The sequence below is a fragment of the Trematosphaeria pertusa genome (assembly GCF_010094035.1).
Source record: "Trematosphaeria pertusa strain CBS 122368 unplaced genomic scaffold BU26scaffold_4, whole genome shotgun sequence".
Lineage (NCBI taxonomy): Eukaryota > Fungi > Ascomycota > Dothideomycetes > Pleosporales > Trematosphaeriaceae > Trematosphaeria > Trematosphaeria pertusa.
In genome coordinates, this window is record NW_022987215.1 from 1,618,287 (window position 1) to 1,642,281 (window position 23,995).

The 23,995-nt window shown below is 55.8% G+C and overlaps 7 protein-coding genes across 7 annotated transcripts; 4 read left to right on the forward strand and 3 right to left on the reverse strand.

The window, feature by feature from the left end:
* Window positions 1–363: 363 nt before the first annotated feature.
* BU26DRAFT_548904 (uncharacterized protein) lies at window positions 364–3,136 on the forward strand (the record flags this gene model as incomplete). Its single annotated transcript, XM_033831966.1, has 1 exon — window positions 364–3,136. The coding sequence occupies exon 1, from the start codon at window positions 773–775 to the stop codon at window positions 3,134–3,136; it is 2,364 nt and encodes a 787-aa protein (XP_033687258.1). The 5' UTR covers window positions 364–772.
* Window positions 3,137–3,452: 316 nt separating this feature from the next.
* On the reverse strand, window positions 3,453–6,224 carry BU26DRAFT_516922 (transketolase). The gene is made up of 4 exons (XM_033828446.1): window positions 5,710–6,224; window positions 5,354–5,648; window positions 3,943–5,303; window positions 3,453–3,891 (listed from the first exon to the last, which is right to left on the reverse strand). Exons 1-4 carry the CDS (start codon window positions 5,776–5,778, stop codon window positions 3,775–3,777), a joined length of 1,842 nt encoding a protein of 613 aa, XP_033687259.1. The 5' UTR covers window positions 5,779–6,224; the 3' UTR covers window positions 3,453–3,774.
* BU26DRAFT_254094 (uncharacterized protein) lies at window positions 5,669–6,521 on the reverse strand. The gene is made up of 2 exons (XM_033821178.1): window positions 6,366–6,521; window positions 5,669–6,229 (listed from the first exon to the last, which is right to left on the reverse strand). Exons 1-2 carry the CDS (start codon window positions 6,417–6,419, stop codon window positions 5,792–5,794), a joined length of 492 nt encoding a protein of 163 aa, XP_033687260.1. The 5' UTR covers window positions 6,420–6,521; the 3' UTR covers window positions 5,669–5,791.
* An 888-nt stretch (window positions 6,522–7,409) lies between these two features.
* BU26DRAFT_422727 (uncharacterized protein) lies at window positions 7,410–9,227 on the reverse strand (the record flags this gene model as incomplete). Its single annotated transcript, XM_033823478.1, has 3 exons — window positions 7,410–8,878; window positions 8,924–8,933; window positions 8,982–9,227. The coding sequence occupies 3 exons, from the start codon at window positions 9,225–9,227 to the stop codon at window positions 7,410–7,412; spliced, it is 1,725 nt and encodes a 574-aa protein (XP_033687261.1).
* A 4,119-nt stretch (window positions 9,228–13,346) lies between these two features.
* BU26DRAFT_516927 (G protein alpha subunit) lies at window positions 13,347–15,340 on the forward strand. Its single transcript, XM_033828447.1, has 5 exons — window positions 13,347–13,823; window positions 13,874–14,216; window positions 14,272–14,684; window positions 14,736–14,879; window positions 14,932–15,340. Exons 1-5 carry the CDS (start codon window positions 13,706–13,708, stop codon window positions 14,973–14,975), a joined length of 1,062 nt encoding a protein of 353 aa, XP_033687262.1. The 5' UTR covers window positions 13,347–13,705; the 3' UTR covers window positions 14,976–15,340.
* A 2,153-nt stretch (window positions 15,341–17,493) lies between these two features.
* On the forward strand, window positions 17,494–18,869 carry BU26DRAFT_516930 (2,3-diketo-5-methylthio-1-phosphopentane phosphatase). Its single transcript, XM_033828448.1, has 2 exons — window positions 17,494–17,549; window positions 17,635–18,869. The coding sequence occupies exon 2, from the start codon at window positions 17,655–17,657 to the stop codon at window positions 18,528–18,530; it is 876 nt and encodes a 291-aa protein (XP_033687263.1). The 5' UTR covers window positions 17,494–17,549; window positions 17,635–17,654; the 3' UTR covers window positions 18,531–18,869.
* Window positions 18,870–19,751: 882 nt separating this feature from the next.
* On the forward strand, window positions 19,752–23,763 carry BU26DRAFT_516932 (uncharacterized protein). Its single transcript, XM_033828449.1, has 6 exons — window positions 19,752–20,282; window positions 20,336–20,380; window positions 20,457–21,114; window positions 21,164–22,624; window positions 22,675–23,426; window positions 23,478–23,763. Exons 1-6 carry the CDS (start codon window positions 20,100–20,102, stop codon window positions 23,643–23,645), a joined length of 3,267 nt encoding a protein of 1,088 aa, XP_033687264.1. The 5' UTR covers window positions 19,752–20,099; the 3' UTR covers window positions 23,646–23,763.
* Window positions 23,764–23,995: the final 232 nt, after the last annotated feature.

The window sequence follows — 23,995 nt, forward strand, 5'->3', positions numbered from 1 at the left end:
ACTTCCTCGCTCTACCGTCACCACCCTTCACCTCCTACCAATCCGCCGCGAGCTGCGGGAGGATCGCGAGCAACACGACCCCGCTAATCGCTGTGTTGCCAGTCCCAGCACCAGAGATGCGTGCTGCATGCACACCGGCGCCCTAATCAAAAGCAACCCCGGCCAGGCTGCATGAAGGACTTCCGGTTATCATCGCGACGCAGCGGCCGCGTGTCAGCACTCGAGGAGTCGCTGTTCCGGTCAGGCAAGGAGGCTCAACTGCCTCCGTGCGACCGCATCCTGCCTTGTGTTTGGCCAGAAGCGACCCGTTTGCCTAATTTCTGTGCCTCGCCCTCTGAGCCCCGGTGGCTGTCGCCGGTCAGTCCTTCGCAACCAACGCATATGCGAGGCTTGCGGGTCCCTTGGCAGAGGGCCAATTGAGCTTCACTTCTATGCTACCTTCCTGCAAGCTCCGACTATGATAGCCGCACCCCGAGAGGAAACGTTACTCCACGCCTGCATCAGCTTGTTCTACTTTGACAGTGTTGGACGAGCAAGCTATACGGGAATCGTGAGACCGCAAGGGTGAGCCGTCTATATATCTATCTCTCGAGCAGGTCGAGTTTGCCTCAGCTCCATCCCACCTTTGCCCCATACCGTCCCCATCCTCTGTCTTGCTCGCTCCTTTCTGCCTTACCTACACTCGTCCTCCATGTACTCTATGTAGCCTTAGTAAATCTTCATATATATCTTCACACCGTCCCTCACTTCAAGGCACACTCCATCGGCCACAATGGCTGCCCGCGTCCAGTCCCAACACCAGCCCCCTTTCCCAGGCCCACTGCCAGTCCCGCAGCAGAATGTCGGCCAACTTCGCCATGGCCAACAGTCGAATCAGAACAACTTGAGACAGCAAGGCCTTCCTGGAGCTCGTGTATCACACAATTCTGCTGCCTTCGATTCGCTGCCGGACCCACAGATGGCCATGTTCACCCTCCAGAAACCCCGAAACCAGGACACTTGGGAGCATGCAGTCCCGCAACAGCAACACATTACTTTACGGGAACTCGAGGAAGACGTGATCAAGTTCCGCAGAGGGGAGTCTAGCGTCAAGCGTGAACTCATGGACATAAAGTCTGACACTGCTCGCCGCATCGTCAACGAGCTCGTTGAAGATCAGAACGGATTCCTCTGGCAATACAATCCCAATCTTCAGTGGACCATCGCCTTCCTGCAAAGCGAAAAGGAGGTCGTGAGGTCGTGGCCGGACAAGGGGAAGAAGAGGCTCAAGCGTGTTAACATCATCCTGAAGACTGAGCCTCGACCAATGGCAGATATACCCTTCAGTCTTTTCGATCCCCAGGATGCTCCGCGTGCCATGAGGCCCAATACTATGCCTCAGGATCAGCATCGACCTCAAGGCGGAAACCAAGGCCAAGGAGGCGCACCAAGGAATAATCAGCCACAAGGCGGGAACATGGGACACCAACAGTTCGATCAACAGCCACAGCAACCCCGTCCTCAACAACACGGTAATCAACACGGCCAAGGGCCTGCGCAAGGCCAGCATCCTCCCCCTCCAGGTGGCCCGGGCGGTCCAGGCGGCCCAGGTGGCCCAGGTGGAGGTCCGCCTCGCGGTCCACAAGCCGGGGGTGGAGGTCAACCTCACCCTCCACAAGGTGGCCCACAGGGCATGGTAATACCGCCCCCACCACCACCGCCGAATCAGGCCCCAATCCACCAGGTCCCCGTCCCGCAGGTTCAGCAGTTGCCCAACCCCAACCAACAAGGGAGACCCATGAATATTCCAGGAGCCTTCCCAGAGGCAGGGCCATTTCCCATGATGCAACCCGGTATGCAACCAATCGAGGTTCTCAACCCACACATACTGAGGAAGCAGAAGTCAACGTCCAAGATGCGGCCTGAATACTCCGACAGCGACTCTTCCTCCGACTCCGGCAGCTCAAGCGGCTCGCTCAGCGCGAGGTCCATCGAAGACGGATCCTGGGGCTCCATTGAGCGCTCGCGCAGTCGAGGTCGGAAACACGACCATGACCGATCACGCAGCCGACACAAGAGCCGCAGCCGTAGCCGCAACAGGGTCTCAAAGCCCTACAAGGAAAAGAGATCTCACGGCCGAAGCAGCCGATCTGACATCGAGCGCCCTCCAATTGGCAAATACAGTTCCTCCCCTAAGGCCGGCTCGCCTCGCTCCTCAGTCGGTGCTCTCCCTCCAGGTAGCATCCACATCCACAACCATATCGACAACGACCGCGAGCGTAGAGCAGAAATTGATCGATCCCGCGACGGCGGTGACCGCAGACGCTTCAGTCACTCTATCTCGCCCACCGGCTTGCCCCACAAAGACGTGCACCGCAAACTGGAAAAGTACGCCGCGCAGCCTATGTCCCGCAACTCCTCCCTTGGCGGTAGCGAAACCAGCTCGTCTTTCGTCGATGGCGGGTCTTCCACCTACTCCACCGCTGATGACTCCGTGTTCTCGGAACCTCTCCGCCCTACGCGCGACCGCATCGTGCACAGCCGCACGCATTCAGAAGCCGGCGGCCTCGCGCAAGCACCCCTCCGCTCGCGCGCCATCCCCCGCCCTCAACCACACGTCGATGACGGCTTCGTCCAAACCCCCTTCATAAACCCAGACTACGACCAGCGCCGAGCCAAAGCGCGCTACCAACCCAACGACTACCCACCCCAGCAGCGCGCCGCGGCCGGTTACTACGACGATCACATCGCGCCGCCCCCTCAACCCACCTACCCCCAGTCCCGGCCCCCTCTATCCTCCCACCGCCGCCACTCCACGCAGACCCCCAACCCCTTCGACACCACGCGCTATCCACCACATCCACAGCGCAGCATGTCCTACGCCCACCACCAGGAGCCTGGGTATAACGACTACCCGCCTCAGCAACGGTATCTCGCCGAGAAAGAGGACGTAGGGCTGGAAGACCTGCGCGATATCGCCGATGCGCTGGATTACATCAAGCAGACCAGGCGGCAGCCCATAGGACGACACATGAGCAGAAGGGACTCGGGCATGGCGGTGGACACGGACGAGTGGGCGCCGGGGTATGAACGCCCTGCATATCCGGCCGCGAACGGGTATCGTTACGTAGGGCGTCGAGGCGTCGGAGGAGGGTAGTGCCAGTGCTTGGGTTCTGGTCCCTCGCCGCTATTGTGCCCCCGCTCCGTGTTGACGGACGGGAGTGTTGTGGCGAATGTAAGCATGTACGGCGGAGACTGTTGTACCACCACTTCACTATCTTGAACAGCTGGCATCCGCGTCGCTCCGCTTTCTTCTTTGGTCTTTCCTCTCAACAACATTAACAACACACGAAGAAATTGGGCACAGAATGTAGCCTCGACTAGAGATATCTTGACTAGAGATATAGCTGTATCAGAATGCTATCTGGTTATCCTTGTACATCAAGCCTTAAATCTGCAAACTGAGTACTCACCTTTGGAGAGCTTCTTTGATTATGCTGCTATTCGCTCTTCCCTCATTGCGGGAACGGCGGCCGGTGCTTAGAACACACCGTTCATTGGTATGTTGTGGTTCTTCTCGCGCACACTCCATTTCACTGCTTCGATGGCCACACAGCGACGGACACCGGGAGTGATGATATGCCAATCAAGATATCAAATTCTATACGCGCATAACTTCCCATTTTCCTGTCGTGACTAGCTGTTTCGCAAACACACCGCTTCACCTAAAGGACGTTAAAGCAACCATGAACCAGCACCCGGCGCAATGAACCCCCAACCACCACCACCAAAAGCTTAGATGAGCTGAGTGAAAGCACGGTTGAGAGGCGAGCGCAGAGGCTTGACGTCCTTGTAGAAGTCGATGGTGGCCTTGGCGCGCTTAGCGACACCCTCAGGAGTGAATTCGAATTTCTGTGGCACCTGTTAGTCTGTAGTTCTGTAGGATTTTGGACTCGAACATACCTCGTAGACCTTCTTGTACGGGCCGGAAGCACCGAACCGGTTGAGACCGAACTGCTCGTGCGAGTACTTCTCCCAGCCAAGCGTTGACATGACCTCAACGCTCATGGTCGGGATGCCGTCGGGAATGACGGAAAGTCTGTACTCCTTATCTTGTGCATCGAAGACCTCGACGCAAGGCAGCGAAACAACGCGAGCCACAAGACCCTGCTCCTTGAGCGTCTTGACAGCCTCGAGGCACAGTGAGACCTCAGAACCGGTTGAGACGAGGGTGACGTTGGCGTCCTTATTCTCAAGGACGACGTAGCCGCCCTTGATGGCCTTCTCGAGCGTTGATCCCTCAAGCTGCGGCAGGTTCTGACGAGTAAGGGCAAGGATAGAGGGAGTTTGCTTGGAGGTTAGGGCCATGTAATACGCAGCAGAGGTCTCGTTTCCGTCAGCTGGACGCCAGACCATCATGTTAGGCAGGGCGCGGAAGTGAGCGAGAGTCTCGATAGGCTGATGCGTCGGGCCGTCCTCGCCAAGACCGATAGAGTCGTGAGTAGCAACGTAAATGACACGCTGGTGGGAAAGTGAGGACAGACGGACGGCACCGGCAGCATAGGAGACAAAGTTCAGGAAGGTACCACCGGCAGGGATGATGGTGCCGTATGCGGATAGGCCGTTCATAATAGCAGCCATGGCGTGCTCACGGACGCCGTACCTAATGTATCGGCCGCTCCAGTCACCGATGCCTAAGTTTGGAGGCTGGAAGTCGACGGCGTTCTTCCAGCGAGTGTTGTTGGATCCAGTCAGATCTGCCGATCCTGAGAGCAGCTCGGGGATCACGTCGTGGATAGCCTCCAAGACGCTCTCGGACAGCTTCCTTGATGCAATGGCAGCATCGGTAGGCTTATACGTCGGCAGCTTGTTCTGCCAGCCTTCCGGTAGATTCCTGGTTAACCGACGGGCGAGGTCGGAGTGGAGGTCCTTGTACTCCGAACCGTACTTCTCGAAGAGCTTGTTCCACTCTTGCTCAGCAGCTGCACCTTCCGCAGCGTGCTTGTGGTACATATCGTACACCTCCTGGGGCACGACGAACATCTTTTCGGGGTCGAATCCGAACTTCTCCTTGACTTGCTTGCAGTCGTCGGCCTTGAGAGGGTTCCCGTGGACACCGCCGGTTCCCTGGAGCTTCGATCCGAAACCAATGGTGGTGGTGAGCTTGATGACTGAAGGCTTGTCCTTCACCTCCTTTGCCTTAGCAATGGCGGCCTCAATGCCCTCGTAATCATGATCACCATCCTTGACCCACTGGGTGTGCCAGCCGTAGGCCTCGAATCGCTTCAAAACGTCCTCGGTGAAGGCGCACTTGGTGTCACCATCTGCATGTCTGTATTAGCGCGACCCAATCCACTCGAGGCCAAAGACATACCGATGGAGATGTGGTTGTCATCATAGATAGCAATCAAGTTGCCAAGCTGCAAGTGGCCAGCAGTGGATGCAGCTTCGCTGGCAATACCCTCCATAGCGCAGCCATCACCGAAGAACATGTAGGTGTAGTTGTTGACCAGATCGTAACCAGGCTTGTTGAAGACAGCCGCAGTGTGCGCCTGCCCAATAGCCATACCGACGGCATTGGCGAAACCCTGGCCAAGAGGGCCAGTCGTGACTTCGACACCGGGAGTGTCGTGGGCTTCTGGGTGACCGGGAGTGATGCTGTCGACTTGCTATAGCCAGAAATGAGCGGCCGATCTCGGAGGAAACTTAATAAATGCCGTCTGCACTTACACGGAAGTTCTTGAGGTCGTCAATGCTCACCCCGTAGCCGAAAAGGTGGAGCAACGCATACTGGAGCATGCATCCGTGGCCGTTACTGCGCGCTCGGAGTGAGTGATTTCGTCATATCTCGTTCAGAAGAAATTTCAGCCATAGCGCCGCAACGCAGCGGAGCAGCGCGGAAATGCTGCCGTTGTCCGCTTAAGCGGCAAATTTGAGACCAGAGGCCCCGAGAGACAAGAAAAGCAACTGTCTCAGGCACAGATTCCCCGCGGAAAAGGGTTTCAGGCATGCCTGGGCCCACCACGACGCGCAACCCGCGGGAACAGCGCGCCATTGAGAGAGTGCCCGCATTGAATAGCTCAAGTATAGGAATTGGGGGTACGTACGAGAGGACGAAGCGATCGCGGTTGAACCAGTCGGGGTTCTTGGGGTTGAAGGTCATGAACTTGTTGAAGAGAACGTGGGCCACCGGGGCCATGCCCATAGGGGCGCCAGGATGGCCGGAGTTGGCCTGGAACGTGGCATCGACCTGGAGAAGGGCGAGAATCAGCAATTGAAGCGCGTGAGACGAAGGGGAGCGTTGCAGACAGCGCGCAGAGCGCTTGTTGAGGAAATTCTGCGATAGCGGGGCAGCTGTTGTCAATGGCGGGGCAGAAAACACGTACCGCGAGGGTTCGAATTGTGTTGATGGCGAGCTCGTCGACCTTTCCGTACGGCATGATGGGCAGAGGGAGTCGGAAAAAGATGTCAGAGAGGGCGTTGGGAGGAGCGAAGGGTTTTGTAGTTAGATGGGGTGATTAATCAGTGTTGGGTTGTCACTATGAGGCAGGCATGGTCTAGTGGGGTCGCCGCTGCCACCCACCGGCCGCGCTCCTCAAGGCCCGCCCGCTTCATCATCAGCCCCTCGTCGCAGCCTTCAGCCTTCTTCCCACTCCGCAATGCTCGTCCTGGTCTTCTCTCCAATCCATCACTAAGCGCTGTCATGGCTGACGAAGAGCGCTGTCCCTCGCATTGAGCCTATCACGACCTGACTGCCTTCACTGGCCCGCACACTCCTGTCTCCTCGCATCTTCCCTTTTCCAGACCCGCCTCAAAAGCCGATGCCGACCGATAGATGCTGATCCACCCACGGCCGGGCGCGTGTAGCATTGTCTTAGGCTCTGGCGTGGTCATGCCATTGCCGTGCCCATATCGCGGGACAATGTCGCAACTGTCCGAATCATTCCACTATTATTTCTTTTCTCAAGGGAGCACAAATGCGACCGCAGCAAACGCACGTCGAATGATGCCCCGAATGCCCGAGTTCTGGACTTTAGGTTGGCATTGGCGCATGCACGCCCAGCGCTTGCTGTGATATTTATCCTTGATAATTTCCGAGGCCCGCGAAGATGCTGGGCAAACGGAGACGCAACTTCGAAATTTTTGTAGACGTAGATACATGGAAAGAAAATGGCTCGGAGATGCCTGATCTGCCTGATCTAGGCTGTTGGATGCTTTATCGTACACTGGACATGTCCCCAGATTCCCAACGCCGTGCTAATGCCGCAGAATGTGTCAAACGAGTGCTGATAGGTATCGCGTAGTGTACAGCGTGCTAGGAAAATGACAGACATGTCACGATAATATGCCGCGCGGCCTCTATGCTTTGCCGGTGATTACAAGTCGTTAAGGAAAGGAAAGACGATGATACAAAGAAAGGAAAGAGGCCGTTACTGGCCGGGCTTGGAGTAGGTAACGGATATTAGAAGATCGTCTCCCTGGCGCGTCGGGTACAACCTGGGCACCCACGCGGGGCTCTTTAGATCTTGCATCTCTACAGATGGCTGGTGATAGTGTCTGGTGCGGATGCTGAGGGGCTTTACGACGTTGGGGTCGTACATGGCGGGCGATTTCGGCCACTGGCCGCTGAGCACGCGCGTGGTGCGGTCTGAGCTGCGATAGGAATTCGACATAGAATTTGAATTCCACGTTTCGAGGCTAGTGCTTCGCAGATGTTGCCGGTACTGCCTCATATGTTTTCTAACGTCCGCCGTGTGAGGACTGCCTGTGTGTACCTGACTCTCGAGCAGGTCTCGGTCACTCCGTTGGTTGAAGAGGAACCCAGACGGTTCAGGAAGACCGCGTGGGCTTTCCTGGCTCCGTTGGCTTTGGGGACTCCTTGGGCTGCGGGGAACGAGCTGGTTAGAAGCACGTGGTACCTTGGGATATCGGAGATTCGAGATTGGCGACTCCGCAACTGGGGAGAGTTTGCTGTCTTCAGCCAGCTGCTTTTCGTCCTCCTCGTCTTCGGGAGTAGGGTCATTAGGATCCACAGTCTCGAATGAGGTCTGTGACGACACCGAGTCTCGCAGGTTGGTCGACGCTCTAGATGCGCTTCGCGATACCGTGCTCGAAGACTTCTTAGGCTTTATTTTGACCACCTTTGGTGATTCTTTCGGTCGGAGGAGGCGGCTTGGACTGGCCGTTGGCGTCAGGTACTTCGACGTTGGCTCTTGATGGGCCGTGAAGTAGTAATCGTCGATGTCTACGCCGTTTCCTGCTTCGGCAGTGCTTGTGGGGTTCGACTTAGATTGCTTCTCGTCCAAGGCTGATGTTATGTGGACACGAGGGCCGGGTTGAGTCCTTGGTTGCGCAGCAAATGTAGGTGGAGCAGGAGGAGAATTCTTAGTTGGGGGAACTCTTTTAGGCTCGGACCGAGAATGCCGGACGGGAATGTCCAAAAACAGCTCGGGGTGACGTGGTGCCTGTCTTCGGGTGGCCAGTCCTTTTGCCGACATTGCTGCTACATTGACTGTGGGTGGCGGCCTTGAAGGTTGGAAGCTACGGATTGGGGGGATCGGATATGGAGGCGTTGGTAAAAGCCTGGACTCCCTGCGACGGTCCGCTATATCGTCTTCCTCAAAGACGGTGGATTGAGTGAGGACGCTATCGGGGCGCTGAGCCATGTCGGGATCATGTCGAAGACTCTTTGGTCTCTGTTGTCTTGAACCAGTCTTGCGGGGGTTTTGTTTGGGACTAATAATTTTGCTTGAGGTGGTCTCTGGTAGCTCCGCACTTATTGCAAGCCCAATCTGGTCGAGTGGCACAGAGGAATCAGATGAGTTGTTGGAAGGTCCGGCACCAGGGCGCAGGAGAGGATGGATCGAGTTGAGGTCGGTGGGTTGCGTGTCCATTTGTTCTGGATAACCGGCGGCTTTGGAGTCACTTCTCGGGGGATACTGACTCGCAGTTGGCTCTCGTGATGGTGGGGCTAACGAAGCCCTGCCGGTTTTGCGTAGCACTGGAGGTGGCACTATCAAAAATTGCTTTGGTGGATCCCGTGGCAATGAGTCCTGAGCGAAGTATTGCGAGAATCGTGCTGAGTAGCTCCTCGGTGAAGGGCTTTGGGAATTCTTCTCATCGAGATGCATGCCATTCTTCCGCTCTCTTCTCCTTCTCAGAAAGACACTAAGAGCCATGAGAGCAATTGCGATGATGAACGTTGCCGCAGCGGCTACTGACAACCCAGCTATCTGAGCGGGCTTCATTGTCCTCGGAGGATCTGCGGCAGCGACTGGTGTTGTTGTACTGGTCACCGAGGAGGTGGGAGAGGGAGCCAAGGAGATCGAATCGGCGGCCACAGAATCGGTAGGATTTGGGCGGGACTGAGGTGTCGTAGAGGTAATGGTTGAGCTTGGCTTAGTGGTTCCGACTGAGCGAGAGGAAACCATTGTTGTTGAAGCAGTCGTGCTAGGGACTACTGTCAGGACGGTCAAGGTCGGTGGTACAGCGTTCCGCTGCCCCAAGCAGGCGTTATACGCTGAGGCGGCACTGCGGTCAACCGTGGGGCAAGACGCATATATGCATCCAAGAGCCACTTCACCGAGTGACTCTCCGTTGAAGCTATAACGGGAACATAGACAGCTGAGGTCCGGTGGAAGTGTACACGCCAGAGGAAATTGTTGGCCGATTGAGGAGATCAGGCATGGCTGTGCGCATGAAGGTACGTCCCGTTGTAGCGATGCCGGAAGCGAAGACGGAGTTGCTGTGGGAATTGAATTCCGCGGCGTAGCAGCTATTAGAGTAGGCAATATAATGCATAGCCATTCGAGGTGGCTTAGGAGCATAGTTGTACAAGATCTGTGTAGGAGTAAGCTGCATTCTTCCGGAGTGCAGAATGGAGGAGAACAGACCTTGGGGTCTAGGACGGAGACATTGGGAAGACGGAATGGAAGAACCGCGCCGAGCCAGCAGCTTCAAGGAAAGAAATTGAAGGATAGGAGTCACGCAACCGCGTCACACAGGTCTCGTCTCATGAGATCTGCTCCTGACGCATTTGAAGGGAATAAGGCAGAGGATGGTAGGTTGATAATATGTACCAGGGCCAGTTCCAGGCGCTTCGTCAGAGGTACGCATGGGCAGCCGCTGAGGCGTTGCCTCGGAGAACTCGTCGAAGGGATTGGCAGACATTCTTAGCGCTCGGAAAACGCTGGTGAACCATTCACCAGAAATCTGCGAAGAGTGTTGTGTCGTGATGCAAACATGGGCCAGGAAGCTAAGTCGGGCGCTTACACCTGGGAAGCATGAGCGCTAGACCGAATTGGGTGGCCTTCAGCGCCTAAATTAACCTGTAGGTGCACGACGTCTGGCTAGATTTCGAAAGGAGCAATGGAAATAGGTCTTGGCCTACGTGTAAGCTGCCGCCTATGTACTCGCTCCCTGCTGTCGGTGCCAGTCGCTTGCAACTCCACTGCGGCTCAGGTACCGCGTTCATCGTACGTCAGGTTGCCTGACGTTGCTCAATAATCGTTCACTCACACCACTGTGCCACCAGCTCGCATGGAGAGAACAGAGCTGCCTAGGACCGTGCCTCGACGGGGCGATCCGCTCCGCAGACAGCTGGCCAGCCTTGCTACTGTACGTCGCTGCGGCTTGCGATGATTTCAACCGGAGTTCCAGCCGAACGGTACATGCATACAGTAGCTCAGCCTCCAACGACGCACGAGAGTCCACGCGGATATCGACCTCAAGATTAGAAACAATAAGCCGAATGCCCTATTTCTTCTCTTACCTACGTTAACGGCCACGTTTAGCCCCAGCACATAGATAGAGCCTTTCCAAGATCTACTACTGCTTCGGTCAGCCTCCCCACATACCACGGATACATCAGCAGCCACGCCGCACGCGAGCTTATTGACGACACGTGGATTGTGTGGGATGCCATTTGGGTACAATGGATGGGGTGCACTGTTCCGAAATCGACTCAAAGTGTTCTACTCTGGGGCAATCCTCTCCGCGCGAGAGGCTAGACGTATGAGACTGAAGGTTGACGTACGAGACTGAATCCCGCAGTGTTCTTTCAACCGAAACATTCCAATGAACAGATCCACCTCAGCCACACAATCCTCTGGGCCGACGCTCAGCTTTAATATGCACCTGCGGCGCGGTCCGTCCGCCCCACGTAAGAAGCTGCGGAGAGGATTGAGGGGTCTTGCAGTGAGGGCGGCGCAGTGAACGAGTCCGGAGTCGATTAAGCGATAGGCTGGCGATGACAGAGAACAGAAAATGCATATGCGGATAGGAACGCATCCTACAACTCCTCAGACCCGAAAGCGCGACATCGAGAGGAGCAAGAGATCGCATCCCTTCCAACATAGCCCGACCTCCTTCCAACTCCCTCCGCCGCTTAGAGGGTTAGGTCAGTGGGTTGTTAATGTTGCCGGCCCAGAAGCTTATAAGACTCTGATTCCTTTCAGCAAGACGCATCCAGAAGCTCCTTCTGAGATTAGGATGCCTCTCCACGGCACTCCAATCAAGAGAAAGTAGTAGACGGCCATACTGTTAGAGACCTCTGTTTAGATAAGCGTGGGCGGTCTGGAGCGAGCAAAGGCGGCGAACCCAAATAGAAGGGAACGCATCCGAAGAAGCTTTGCTCCGTTCCGGGGAACAGGAATAAATCTCACGTGTCAATGCCCACGTTGCTGCTGACTCGCAGGAGTTTATACTGAAAAAAGAGTCTGAAGTAAGACGCGGATCTCGTGCACACGTGCATCGCGCATCGTGATATTGATAACGACAACGGGCGTAATTTCGGCGATTTATCGAATATGGTACGACTAGCACGTGTTCCGGAGGGACGGTCTCGAGCCGCTCCAAACCAAATTCATGGTAATGGGGGTGACGAGTGAGTCGACACTGCAGACCTCGGGACGCAGAAGTCGTCGGGAGAGATGCCGGTGGTACGCTAGGGGAAGCACGGCACCAGCTCGTGGCGGGTAGGGCTTGCCTTTTGGAAAGAGTACAAGTATACAAAGTACAGGCGGTGACACAGTCTTCCAGAAGTGTTCTCCCCGCATTGATGCTCCGAGGAGTGGATATCGGTAGGTAAGGGGGATCGAACAGTGCACAGGTCGGATAAGAAAGCGAAAGCGGAGCGGACTTTGCCAGTCTATAGATTCAATGGAAACGAGATGGTGGATAATAATTAATACGGCACGTCCGCGCGGGAGCATAAGAGTTGGCCACCGCAACGGTAATGATTGGGCCCACGCTGAAAGTCATGATTCAGGGAGATGAGGACGCGATGGTTGGGAGCTGCAACGAAGGTTTGCAGAGCGAGGTTCAGTGTTCACCACCGGCGCGCTACGCCTACTCGGGCAAGGCTAGTCTGGACCGTCCGACCCGAAAGCGAACTCTGTTGGCTGTCCGACGCTGCGGTTTTCTGGCAGCAACGCAGTGCTCTGCGTGTGAGACCCCAGAGCGGGCGAGGTAGAACAGCAGCAGGACGGCGGTTGCATCGCGCTGGGGTGTTGCTTGCAGCGCCAGGACGTTGAACACTGCGATCAAACGAAGCTGCAACGCACACGCAGAAACGTTTCGGATTTGGCTGGGGGGTCCCTCATGGCCTCCACCGCGGAGGGCCCCGGCGCCAGGCCTTTATTCGATGCGCCCCTATTTTCGACAAGGCTTCTAGAATAGCTGCTAGTCAGACGCGGGCCCAGCAGTGCAGTGCAACAGGTGGTGCAACGCAACTCTGGGGGCGAGGGCAGGCATTTCGCATTTCGTGCTGCGAGCACTGCGGGAGCATCGAGGCGGATCGTCGTTGCCGTGCGTGGCCATCCATTGGTAATCAGGAGAAGTTACGGTGAAGTACGGAGAGCGAGCGAGTCCGCAGGTGTGGGAGAGCAGTGTCGGACAGACTGCCCGTCATCGGCGTGCCTTGGAGAGCCGCCGCATGCGCTGGAGCAGAGCTCTCTTTCTGTAGACGCAGGCTCCCCGTCGCCGAACAGACTGGCGTCGGAGGACGATGGACAGACTCTGGAGTGCGCATGCCGTCTGCCCATGTCCATGGTGCTGCAGGCCGGTGGTCCGTGCGGCGGTGGCGCCCGTTCGGGGCAAGCGCCTCTCCCCTTTCGCTGGGCAAAACCACCTCCTGCGCTGCGACGCCTCGCTCTTCTATCCAGCACTCTCGCTGCGCTGCCGGCATCTCTCGTCAAGCTGCTGCCGTGCGACTCCAGCTACACTGCATCCGCCTCTCGTTGCGACACCAGAAGGGCCGTCGACGCAGCCATTGACAGCCTCCAGCCTCCGCCCCGACCTTGCAGCGCCAGAGCCCGCCCCGACCCAAGCGAGCCCTTACACCTTCTCCATCAACTGTCCAGCCATCCTTCACCCCCGCGTGCCGACCCTCCTGCATTCACCGCAGGTGCTGCTCATCCGCAGCCGCTTAGACTTTATTGTAATAACCAGTGAGTACCTGCCCCGTTGTCGTCTCCCCTCTCCCCTCTGCCTTTGCGACCGCCGCCGCCGCCGTTTCGAGCAAGCACACTCCTGCCTCTGCTCACCAATCTCACCCGGATCTGCACGCCACGCCCGGCAGTCGCCCTATGCTCCAACCTCTTTTGCTACGCCGCCTCTCCCCTCACACCCTGTATTGACTTCTTCGTTCGCGCAGATTCCGTGTCGGCCGGCCTCTCGACGGAACATCTCTACGTACCTTCCCTAATATCACAATAACACCGCCACCATGGGTTGCGGAATGAGCACAGAGGAGAAGGAGGGGAAGCAGAGGAACGAGGAGATTGAGAACCAGCTCAAGCGCGACAAGATGCTGCAGCGCAACGAGATCAAGATGCTGCTTCTCGGTCAGTACTCGCGAGCTCTTTTCGCTCTCACATTGTCTAACATGCCCCAGGCGCTGGTGAATCGGGCAAATCGACGATTCTCAAGCAGATGAAGCTCATCCACGAGGGCGGCTACTCGCGCGACGAGCGGGAGTCGTTCAAGGAGATCATCTTCAGCAACACCGTGCAGTCAATGCGCGTCATCCTTGAGGCCATGGAATCACTGGAGCTCCCGCTCGACGACCAGCGCGCCGAGTACCACGTCCAGACCATCTTCATGCAGCCCGCGCAGATTGAAGGCGACAGCCTGCCTCCAGAAGTCGGCAACGCCATCTCGGTGCTATGGAAAGACGCGGGTGTGCAGCAGTGCTTCCAGCGATCGCGCGAATACCAGCTCAACGACTCCGCGAAATAGTGAGTGATCATCTCGCATATGGTTTGGCCGATTTTAAATACTGACTACCACAAGCTACTTCGACTCAATTGACCGCATCGCTGCGCCCGACTACATCCCCAACGACCAGGATGTCCTGCGCTCGCGTGTAAAGACGACTGGTATCACCGAAACTACCTTCATCATTGGCGATCTCACATACCGCATGTTCGACGTCGGAGGCCAGCGCTCGGAAAGAAAGAAGTGGATACACTGCTTCGAGAATGTCACTACCATCCTCTTCCTGGTCGCCATCTCCGAGTACGACCAGCTGCTCTTCGAAGACGAGACAGTCAACCGTATGCAGGAGGCGCTTACCCTATTCGACTCTATCTGCAACTCGCGGTGGTTCGTAAAGACATCGATCATTCTGTTCTTGAACAAGATCGACAGGTTCAAGGAGAAGCTGCCTGTCAGCCCGATGAAGAACTACTTCCCGGACTACGAAGGTACGCTAGAGACCCATCATAATTGAGACAATACCTAACGCGCGAGAACAGGCGGGCCAGACTACGCCGCGGCGTGCGACTACATCCTGAACCGATTCGTCTCGCTCAACCAGCACGAGACCAAGCAGATCTACACCCACTTCACCTGCGCTACGGACACAATGCAGATCCGATTTGTCATGGCTGCAGTTAACGGTACGTTTGCGTCCTATTGCGCGCTCGTTTTGGCATCACTAACGGAGTCTAGACATTATCATTCAAGAGAACCTCCGATTGTGCGGTCTGATATAAGTCAATGGGGTATTTCGTGCTGGGACAAACAAAAGACCTTTATCACTGGGAGTTGAGTCACGGGTTGTATGTCTTTGACGACGGCATTATTCGCCATGTCATGCTGCACGGCGTTGTGAAAATGCTTTTCTTTCATCTCGCACACTTTCGTCACCCATAACTCATTCGACTTCCTGTTTGAGCGGGCTGCCCTCATCCATCCCATCGCCAAAGATGGTTTCTCTTTGATACCCTGCGTGGGCCGGGGGAATTTCTCCACGTCAGAACAAAGTAAGCTTTTTTATTTCCGGGCGCTACTATTGCCTGTGAATTCTTATTCCGTTCTTCTTCTTCTCCTTATATGTACTTTTGCAAGGGATTGGGACTCCTATCTCAAAGCGAGTTCCTGTCTGAATTCGATGGAGTGGAGAGAAATGAAAGAGCCTCTGTTTTCTAATACTGTCTTCTCTACCTTTTTTGGCGCGGATACACCTTTCCTTTACCTACTTGCTGCGTTGTGCATTCTCCTCACAACATGTTTCGGCGGTGTGCTGTGGCAGATGGGGTGTGTAACAATCAAGGCTGAGAGATATGTAGGTAGTGAAATGATGTTTCAGTGTATGTTGCACGATTTGCATTTGCGTTGTCCTGGCTGTCTGTGACGTGTCAATCAGTGAGTGTGGCTTGCCCAGCTTCTTGCTGCTGCTGCGCTGATGGGGAAGGTGCGTGAACGGCTGGGGAAGCAGCTGTGAATGCAAGGATGTCCCTTTTGGGCAGAGCAAAGGTCTTGGTTGCGTTATGCGCTTTTGTTTATCGTTCATGCTATTGCTATTGATGCCGTATCCAGTCCATACAAAGTGTGGCTGACAAGCCATTGGAACTAATTCGCACTTGTCCTGTTCCTTTCGCCGGGCGGTTGGCGCGGCACTTTCAGGGTCCCACCGAGGCAAGGGATTTCCCTTTATTCTCCTCCCCTTTCATCGCGTATCGCACATTTCTAGCGGAAAATCGGAGCGGCTTTTGGGTAATATCTCCGCTAGGTGTCCAGGGCGGGGATTGCGAAATGGTGTGGATGTAAGCACTTCGGCGTTCGGGGGCAGCGCGCATGTATGTATGTGAGGTCTATTTTCGGATGTGAGATTGAGTGGATGAGTGGGCGGTTGCGGTGGGTTTGTGCAACCTTCCGGATAGAGGGGAGAGGCGCGATAGGACAGGAAGGACCCAATAGAGGAGGCTCAGTCAAGGCGTGCGGCTTTCGGTTTAGTTTGTTCGTCCTACTGGCGACGAACGAACAGCACCCTAACAATCAGCGTGGAATCCCGCCGAGCGTAGAAATAAGGCGAGCCGCCCTTGGGAGCATGCAAGCCGCTGCGGTTCGTCACGTTTCTGAGGTTATTTCTTATGCGAGGTTTCTTGAAGAGCGAGAGCGATGATGATGGACAGGGTGTGGACGGAGGGGTTGGGGAGGGGCTTGAAGCGGTTAAGTGTGCTCGGACAATGGGTGAATAAGCGAGCGATCAACGGTCTGGGGTTCGCACACAAATTGACGGTTTATACTAGCTCTCACGGTGTGGAATTCTCCGGATAGAACGACGTGCGCAACAGCTACCCTAGAGCCCCTCGCGGGTGCGTACAATAGACAAGCCAATCTTACTTACTTATACGGCGAGCCCTTAGATCCGGAGAATTCCCTACCGCAAGAGACTAGGCGGAATCTTGAGGCTCTGGGAGACTTCGGGATGGTTAGGTAGGTTGGTTCATTCATTTGGTGAGCTATATGCAAGGGCATGAAAAGCGGTGCAAAAGCACTACACAATAATGCCCCTCAAGCTCTCTATTCCTTCTATTCCCCTTGCCATTCTTCGCATGCGTAGTTCCTTCAAAATCATTGTGGACATCCATTTCGCAGTGCCGCGGCTCTAGAACGTACCGTTCCTTCCTGCAAGAGTCAGACGATATCACCATCAAGGCGCTCACCGTCGTCACTGAGCATGAAGCTATCACGACCCGCTCCCAAGCGCGATGTCGTAGGCGGTAAATAAAAGGACTCCAGAGCCCCACTCGGGAGCTATCGAAAACCGTGAGGGTCTCTCGTCAGTGACGTCGAGATGCGTCCCCCCGCGCTAAAACTGCACCCTGCACTAATCAGGACTGCAGTACAGGCACTCGAGTCGCGGTACATGGGCTTTCAGCAGTATCCGCGGCCGTACTGCAACGGCATGGTATCGTGCGGCTATGGGCGATAAGGTACGACGTTATGGAGACTGTGGGTGACGATGCTGGCGATGCGGTCATACTGGCGGCGTGAGGCTTCATGGTGGAATTGGATATAAAGTCGGAGGTTTCGCGACGATGGAGGGCAGCACTCAACCAGCTTCTTCAGCGTCTATCAACAGCCTCATCGACTCAGCATCGCCTTCCTCTCTTCCCATCTCTTCTCACGAAACGGTCCACCTTATACTTCCACTATGGCACCCATCGCAATCACCCCCCCAGCCACCGAGGTGAAATCCATCGACTGCTTCAAGGCACCCAAGACCAAATCGATCGATACCGCGAGTATTGATACAAAGCGGAAGATCATCTGCTTCTCAGGTACGCGAGCACATCCTGTCGATCCTGAGCCACACCCAGGTGCTAGCTCTACCTTAAGGTCCGCGATCACTAACGCCCTATCCAGACTTCGACGGAACCATCTTCATGCAAGACACGGGTCACATCCTCTTCAACAGCTTCGGCTGCGGCTCCGAACGCCGCAAGGTCCTCGACGAGCAGATCCACAGCGGCGAGCGCTCCTTCCGCGAAGTCTCAGAGGAAATGTGGGGCTCGCTGGACGTGCCGTTTGACGACGGCTTTGAGGTGATGAAGGAGGCGCTCGAAATTGATCGCGACTTCCAGACCTTCCACAAGTTCTGCATCATCAACAACATCCCCTTCAACGTCATCTCCGCTGGACTCAAGCCGGTGCTGAGGAGAGTCCTGGATCACTTCCTGGGCGAGGAGGACTCGAAGCACATTGACATCGTCGCCAACGACGCCACCATCTCGACCGACGGCAGCGAATGGAAACCGGTCTGGCTGCACGACACCGAGCTCGGCCACGACAAAGCCAAATCCATCAACGACTGGAAAGACGACACGCGACTCCAAAGCGACGACGGCACAATTCCCATGATCATCTTCATCGGCGACGGCGTGTCCGATCTCCCTGCTGCGCGCGAAGCCGACGTGCTCTTCGCCCGCCGCGGTCTGCGTCTAGAAGAATACTGCATCGAGAACGGGCTGCCGTACATCCCCTTCGACACGTTCGCGGATATCCAGCGCGAGGTTATCAAGATCGCGAAGAAGGATGAGGAGAAGACGAAGGGAAGGGGCTTGCCTGCGAACTTCAACCCGAGGGCGAACATGTGGAGACGCGCTTCAAGCAAGACCGCGATTCCGGCGTTTGCTATGATGTCGCCAAAGGAGGAGAAGACGTTCGAATGGCCGTCGATATTCTCGTATATGAAGACTCCTCTGGATGGTCCGCCGCTCGAAGTACCGGAGCCTGCCGCAGTCGCTGCGCCAGCCGCGTAGCCGGTCTATCCTACGTCCCTTTCTTCGCATCTTGCTCTTTTTCCTTTCTAGTTCAGCATTGGCGCTGTTGGCGGCACACTCGCATCCCGAGCCGGCGTTCCGCGCGACTTATGACGTTGAACCGCTGCACTGTATTCTAAGCGGGCGTTTGTGGTTGGAGGTTACAGGTCTTGCTTTTGGCGGGCCCACTCTCATGGAATGGCAGTTTTGGCGTCGTACCAATAGACTTCGATCGATGAGATCGAATAATGGTCCTACATGTGTGGAGAAAGAGACAGATAGACTACTAGTAGAGCTCGTATGAATACCACCGGTAAATGATGTACTTCTTGGTACCATGGCTGTGTCCTCCCTGATGGCTTAACACATGGCGAATGGGCAAGTTGCATTGGAGCCACAGGGGTAAGCTGCCTAGGTGGCCCCTTTCTGAGGCGTGTGGTTTCGAGGAGGGCAGCGCGTCTGAGGAACGTGATCGAGATGTGGTATGATCGATGACGTACGGAGTACCGTGTCTTCAATCTGTCTAGGCAAGTCTATCGAGAATCGGGTCTAGTAGTAAGTCCGGTGGGTTTGCGTAGGGCTGAACTGGTCCGGAGCGGGCGTACGTACGTGCTCAAGAACGCCATCGCGAACAGAGTAAGCCATTGGAGATAAGATTGTGCGAAACCACGGCGATGCGATCGTAGAAAGTTCAATCGAGGCCACCTCACGCAAACCAGGCTCGACGGCGCAGCGCAATGGATCCTGTGAGTTGGATGTTGGGCTGCGACTCCTTGCTCGCTTCAGCAGGACAATGGATACTCACACTCCAAATGCGGCATTTCTGGGCCGAGTTGATTATACCGCAGCGATCGAACCGCGGACGGAGGAGAGGGAATCATGAGCTTATAGGAGGCCACGGAACATGTTAGAGTAGCGAGACAGCTGCAGAATTACTCGAATTAGGCCGATGATGACGAAAAATCGTATGCTGTGGCTTCGGGGCATTGGCGGCTCGAATCGCTGCCTCGTTTCAGCGGAATGAGACTGCGGCGCCGCAAGGCTCACTGTGGAAGGGCATGCTCAGCTTGCTAAAATTAACGCTTGAAATGAGCTTTGGCTGTGAAATGTGGCTGTTTTCATACCGTGTCGGCTGGGGGGGCATTGTGAAGTCCCCAAAGCGCGGGAGCCACCCCCCATAAAACGTCACGTCTTTCCGGCAGCTCCGCCGCGACCGCGACGCTCCTGCTCATCCGTAGCGACGCTCTACCGGTACCTCGTGCCTCTGAATTGTGGATCGCCTGCATACCCTCAGCTGTCGTGCAGCGCGGGCCCATATACCGGCCCCAGCTAGGTTGCGCCCTGGCCCCAAGCCGCATTCACCACCTCTGTGCCCGTCTCCCGGCCTCGCCAGCTCCTCCACTTCCTCTGCATGCTTGCTTGAACACGCGACAGCTCGCCATTGCATGAATTGAAGCCGCTGCCCTCCGATCGCCAGGTGCCTTGGTTCCTGGCGCGAAGAATCTTGGCTACCGCAGCCCAGCCAGCAAGTTCCGTGTTCTCACAGCCGCAGCGCATACGTCGACCAGCATGGGGCGCCCAACCCTGAGCTCCAAACTCTCCCTCCCGCACCGTCTCAAGAACAACCACAATAGCGGCAACAGCTCCCCCTCTGCACCGACAAGCGTTCCGATCAGCCGTGGCTCGAGCCCGAAGCGCACAATGAGTGAGAACGGAAAGCCCGGGCTGGTGCTCAGGGCAAATGTGATCAAGGTGCGGGCGCGTACCCCGCCGCGGGCACGCTTGAGAGCTGACAGCTGCTGTAGGGCAGAAATCTGGCTGCAAAGGACAGGAGTGGCACTTCTGATCCTGTAAGTCTGCACTGGCTTTCTCAATTGTTCTACCTCATCCACGCAGAGAGCTCGAGACTGACCGCATGCGCTGCAGTACCTCGTCCTGACCCTCGGAGACGCGAAGGAAGCCACGCCCACGATCAACAAGACGCTGAACCCGGAATGGAACACCACGCTCGAGTTCCCCATCACCGGCATACAGAGCCTGCTCCTCGAGGCCTGCTGCTGGGACAAGGACCGCTTTGGCAAGGACTATATGGGCGAGTTTGACGTCATCCTCGAGGACGTCTTCCAGAATGCGCAGCCTGTGCAGGAGCCGAAGTGGTTTACATTGCAGTCCCGGCGCTCCGGGAGGAAGAAGTCCATGGTCTCAGGAGAGATCCAGATCCAGTTCTCCCTTGCCGACACCAGCAACCCTTCTGCGACCCCTGAGGAGATTATCCAGAAATTCATGAGCTACACGACGCAAACCCCTAGCCCGGATGAAGAGGAAGAAGAAGCTTTGCTTCGGGGGGAGAGCGCCGACAACGAGGAGCAGGAGGAAGAGGAGGAGGAGGAGAGCTCTGACGAAGCACAGGACGAGTCCAAGAAGGCCGAGAAGAGAGAGAAGCGGCGAAAGAAGCTCAGGCTAGCGAGGCTGAGGAGGAAGGCGAACAAGATGCGCGCCTACGAGTTCTCTGACAAGACTGAGGTCGCTGGCGTGCTGTTCTTGGAGATTACCAAGATTACAGACCTGCCGCCAGAGCGCAATGGTGGGTTTAAGGGCGACTCGCTCCTTTCCGCCTGCTAATTTGAGTGCAGTCACACGAACGTCGTTCGATATGGACCCCTTCGTCGTCACCTCGCTCGGAAAGAAGACGTACCGCACCAAGGTCGTCAGCCACAACCTCAATCCCGTATTCGAAGAGAAGCTCGTTTTCCAGGTCCTCCGCCGCGAGACAAACTACTCAGTCACTTTCACAGTCGTAGACAAGGACAAGTTCTCTGGAAACGATTATGTGGGCACAGTCATGTTTCCGGTTGAAAAGGCTGTCGCGGTCGCTCCCGAGGCCGACCCGAACACAGGTCTTTACAAACTCCCGGAGCCTCAGGACTCTCCGGGTATCCCGGAAGCTAGGAGATCCCGCTTCCGTCTTCCAATGTCTCGATCTTCCTCAGCGAGCAGTCTCTCTCGCCTCAGTAGGCCCGGGCTGAAGAAAGAGAACTCCGCGAGCTCCCTCTCTGGAAACGGAAACGGCTTGCTACCCCCGATTCCTACTAGTGTCCCCCAGACTCCTGGAGTTGATGCTAATGGGAATCTCACGCCTTTGCCAATGGTCAATGTCGATCCTACTGCAGTGGACGACCAAGATCTCAAGATGTATACCTTGCCGCTGGAGCTGAAGAACAAGGACCGCTGGGAGGCAAAGCACAATCCTACCCTGCACATCCGCGCGAAGTACCTGCCATACAAGGCGCTTCGACAGCAGTTCTGGCGAGCGATGCTTAAGCAGTACGACGCAGATGACAGCGGTCTGATTGACAAGGTCGAGCTTACTACCATGTTGGACACTCTCGGCTCTACTCTCCACGAGTCAACGATTGACAGCTTCTTCAGGCGATATGCTTCGGAGCACAATGGGGAGGACTTTCTCACGTACGATGAGACTGTAATGTGCTTGGAGGATCAACTGCAGCGCACTGAAGACCAAGAGACGAAGAAGGGCGTATGGAGCCGATTGACCGACAGCGAGTATGTCACACCGGGTACCACGACGCCGTCGCAGACATCCGGCTCGCAAACGCCACTCAACCTTCACCCTTCCCAAACGTCAATTCCGCTTCTGGAGCAGGAATACAAGGACAAGGAGGGCGAAGAAGCCGAGTTTATCCACCCGGATGACCTGGCAGACGACAAAGGAGAAGAGCACGTGATTGAAATACGGGAATGTCCCATCTGCCACCAGCCGCGTCTGAACAAGAAGTCAGATGCCGATATTATCACCCACGTGGCTACCTGCGCCAGTCAGGACTGGAGGCAGGTCAATAACATTGTTATGGCTGGATTCGTCACATCCAGCCAGGCTCAGCGGAAATGGTATTCAAAGGTCATTACGAAGATCTCGTACGGCGGGTACAAGCTGGGCGCCAACTCGGCCAATATCCTTGTCCAGGATCGTATCACGGGTCAGATCAACGAAGAGCGCATGAGTGTTTACGTCCGACTGGGTATCCGCTTGCTGTACAAGGGCCTGAAGGCCAGCAACATGGAAAAGAAGCGAAGTACGTGCTTTGACTGCCATTCTTCCCATCCGCATGCTAATCCTTTCTAGTTCGGAAATTGCTTCGTTCTCTCAGCTTCAAGCAGGGAAAGAAATACGATGACCCTGCTTCAGCTGCCGAAATCGAGGGCTTCATTGCTTTCCACCAGCTCGATATGTCAGAAGTTCTTCTTTCGAGGTCGGAATTCAAGAATTTTAACGAGTTCTTCTATCGAGCCTTAAAGCCGGGTGCTCGCCCATGCTCCGCGCCTGACGACCCGAGGGTCATCGTTTCCCCTGCTGACTGTCGTACGGTGGTGTTTAACACCCTCGATGCAGCACAGTCAGTTTGGGTCAAAGGACGCGAGTTCACGCTTCAGCGACTCTTAGGCGACGCTTATCCCGAAGACGCTAAGCGGTATGTTGGGGGCTCCCTCGGAGTCTTCCGCCTGGCGCCACAGGATTACCATCGTTTCCATATCCCAGTGGATGGTGTCATGGGCGAGCCAAAGATGATCGAAGGCGAGTACTATACCGTCAACCCCATGGCGATCCGGTCAGCGCTGGACGTCTATGGTGAGAATGTCCGCGTTATCGTCCCCATCGACTCTGAGTGCCACGGCCGGGTCATGGTGATCTGTGTCGGCGCCATGATGGTGGGCAGCACCGTCATCACGCGCAAGACGGGCGAAAAGGTTAGGCGGGCGGAAGAGCTGGGCTACTTCAAGTTTGGTGGCAGCACCATCTTGCTGCTCTTTGAGCCTGGGCAGATGAAGTACGATGATGATCTGGTTGACAACTCCAGGTCCGCGTTGGAAACTCTAGTAAGTCATCCAACACAGATCTCCGAAGACCACATATCTAACGGTTCCTAGGTCCGCGTCGGCATGTCCATTGGGCACAGCCCGAGCAGGGCATCATATATGCCAGACATGCAGAAACTAAACCCGACACAGGAGGAAAAGCAGGATGCCAAGCGCCGCATCGAAGGCAGTCTGGCTCCAGCCGGTACTTTGGGACCTATGGCTGGGGCTGGCATGTAGTTGAGATAGAAGTGCTAGGTGATATAAAAAGCATGGCGGTTGGTTTAGGTTAAGGTATAGGTCTCGTTGGGTATATAACGAGTGATGACAGCATATGGGAGGGATTGCGGCTAGGGCTGCTGCGCTTTCCAAGGCGTTGATCGGCTGTTGGATTCAAATAGCTGTATTCATACATGAGCACATCAATGCCTACTTCCAAGGTTAGTTCTTTCAACAGTGCACTTTGACTTGGTACCCTGCGGAGTCCGACCACTTCCACGACTGTCTTTGGAAACTTGACAAGTGAAAGGACTCTGATACCCTCAAGCAGACGTATCCCAATTTTTGTCTCATCTAAGGTTCTCACTTCT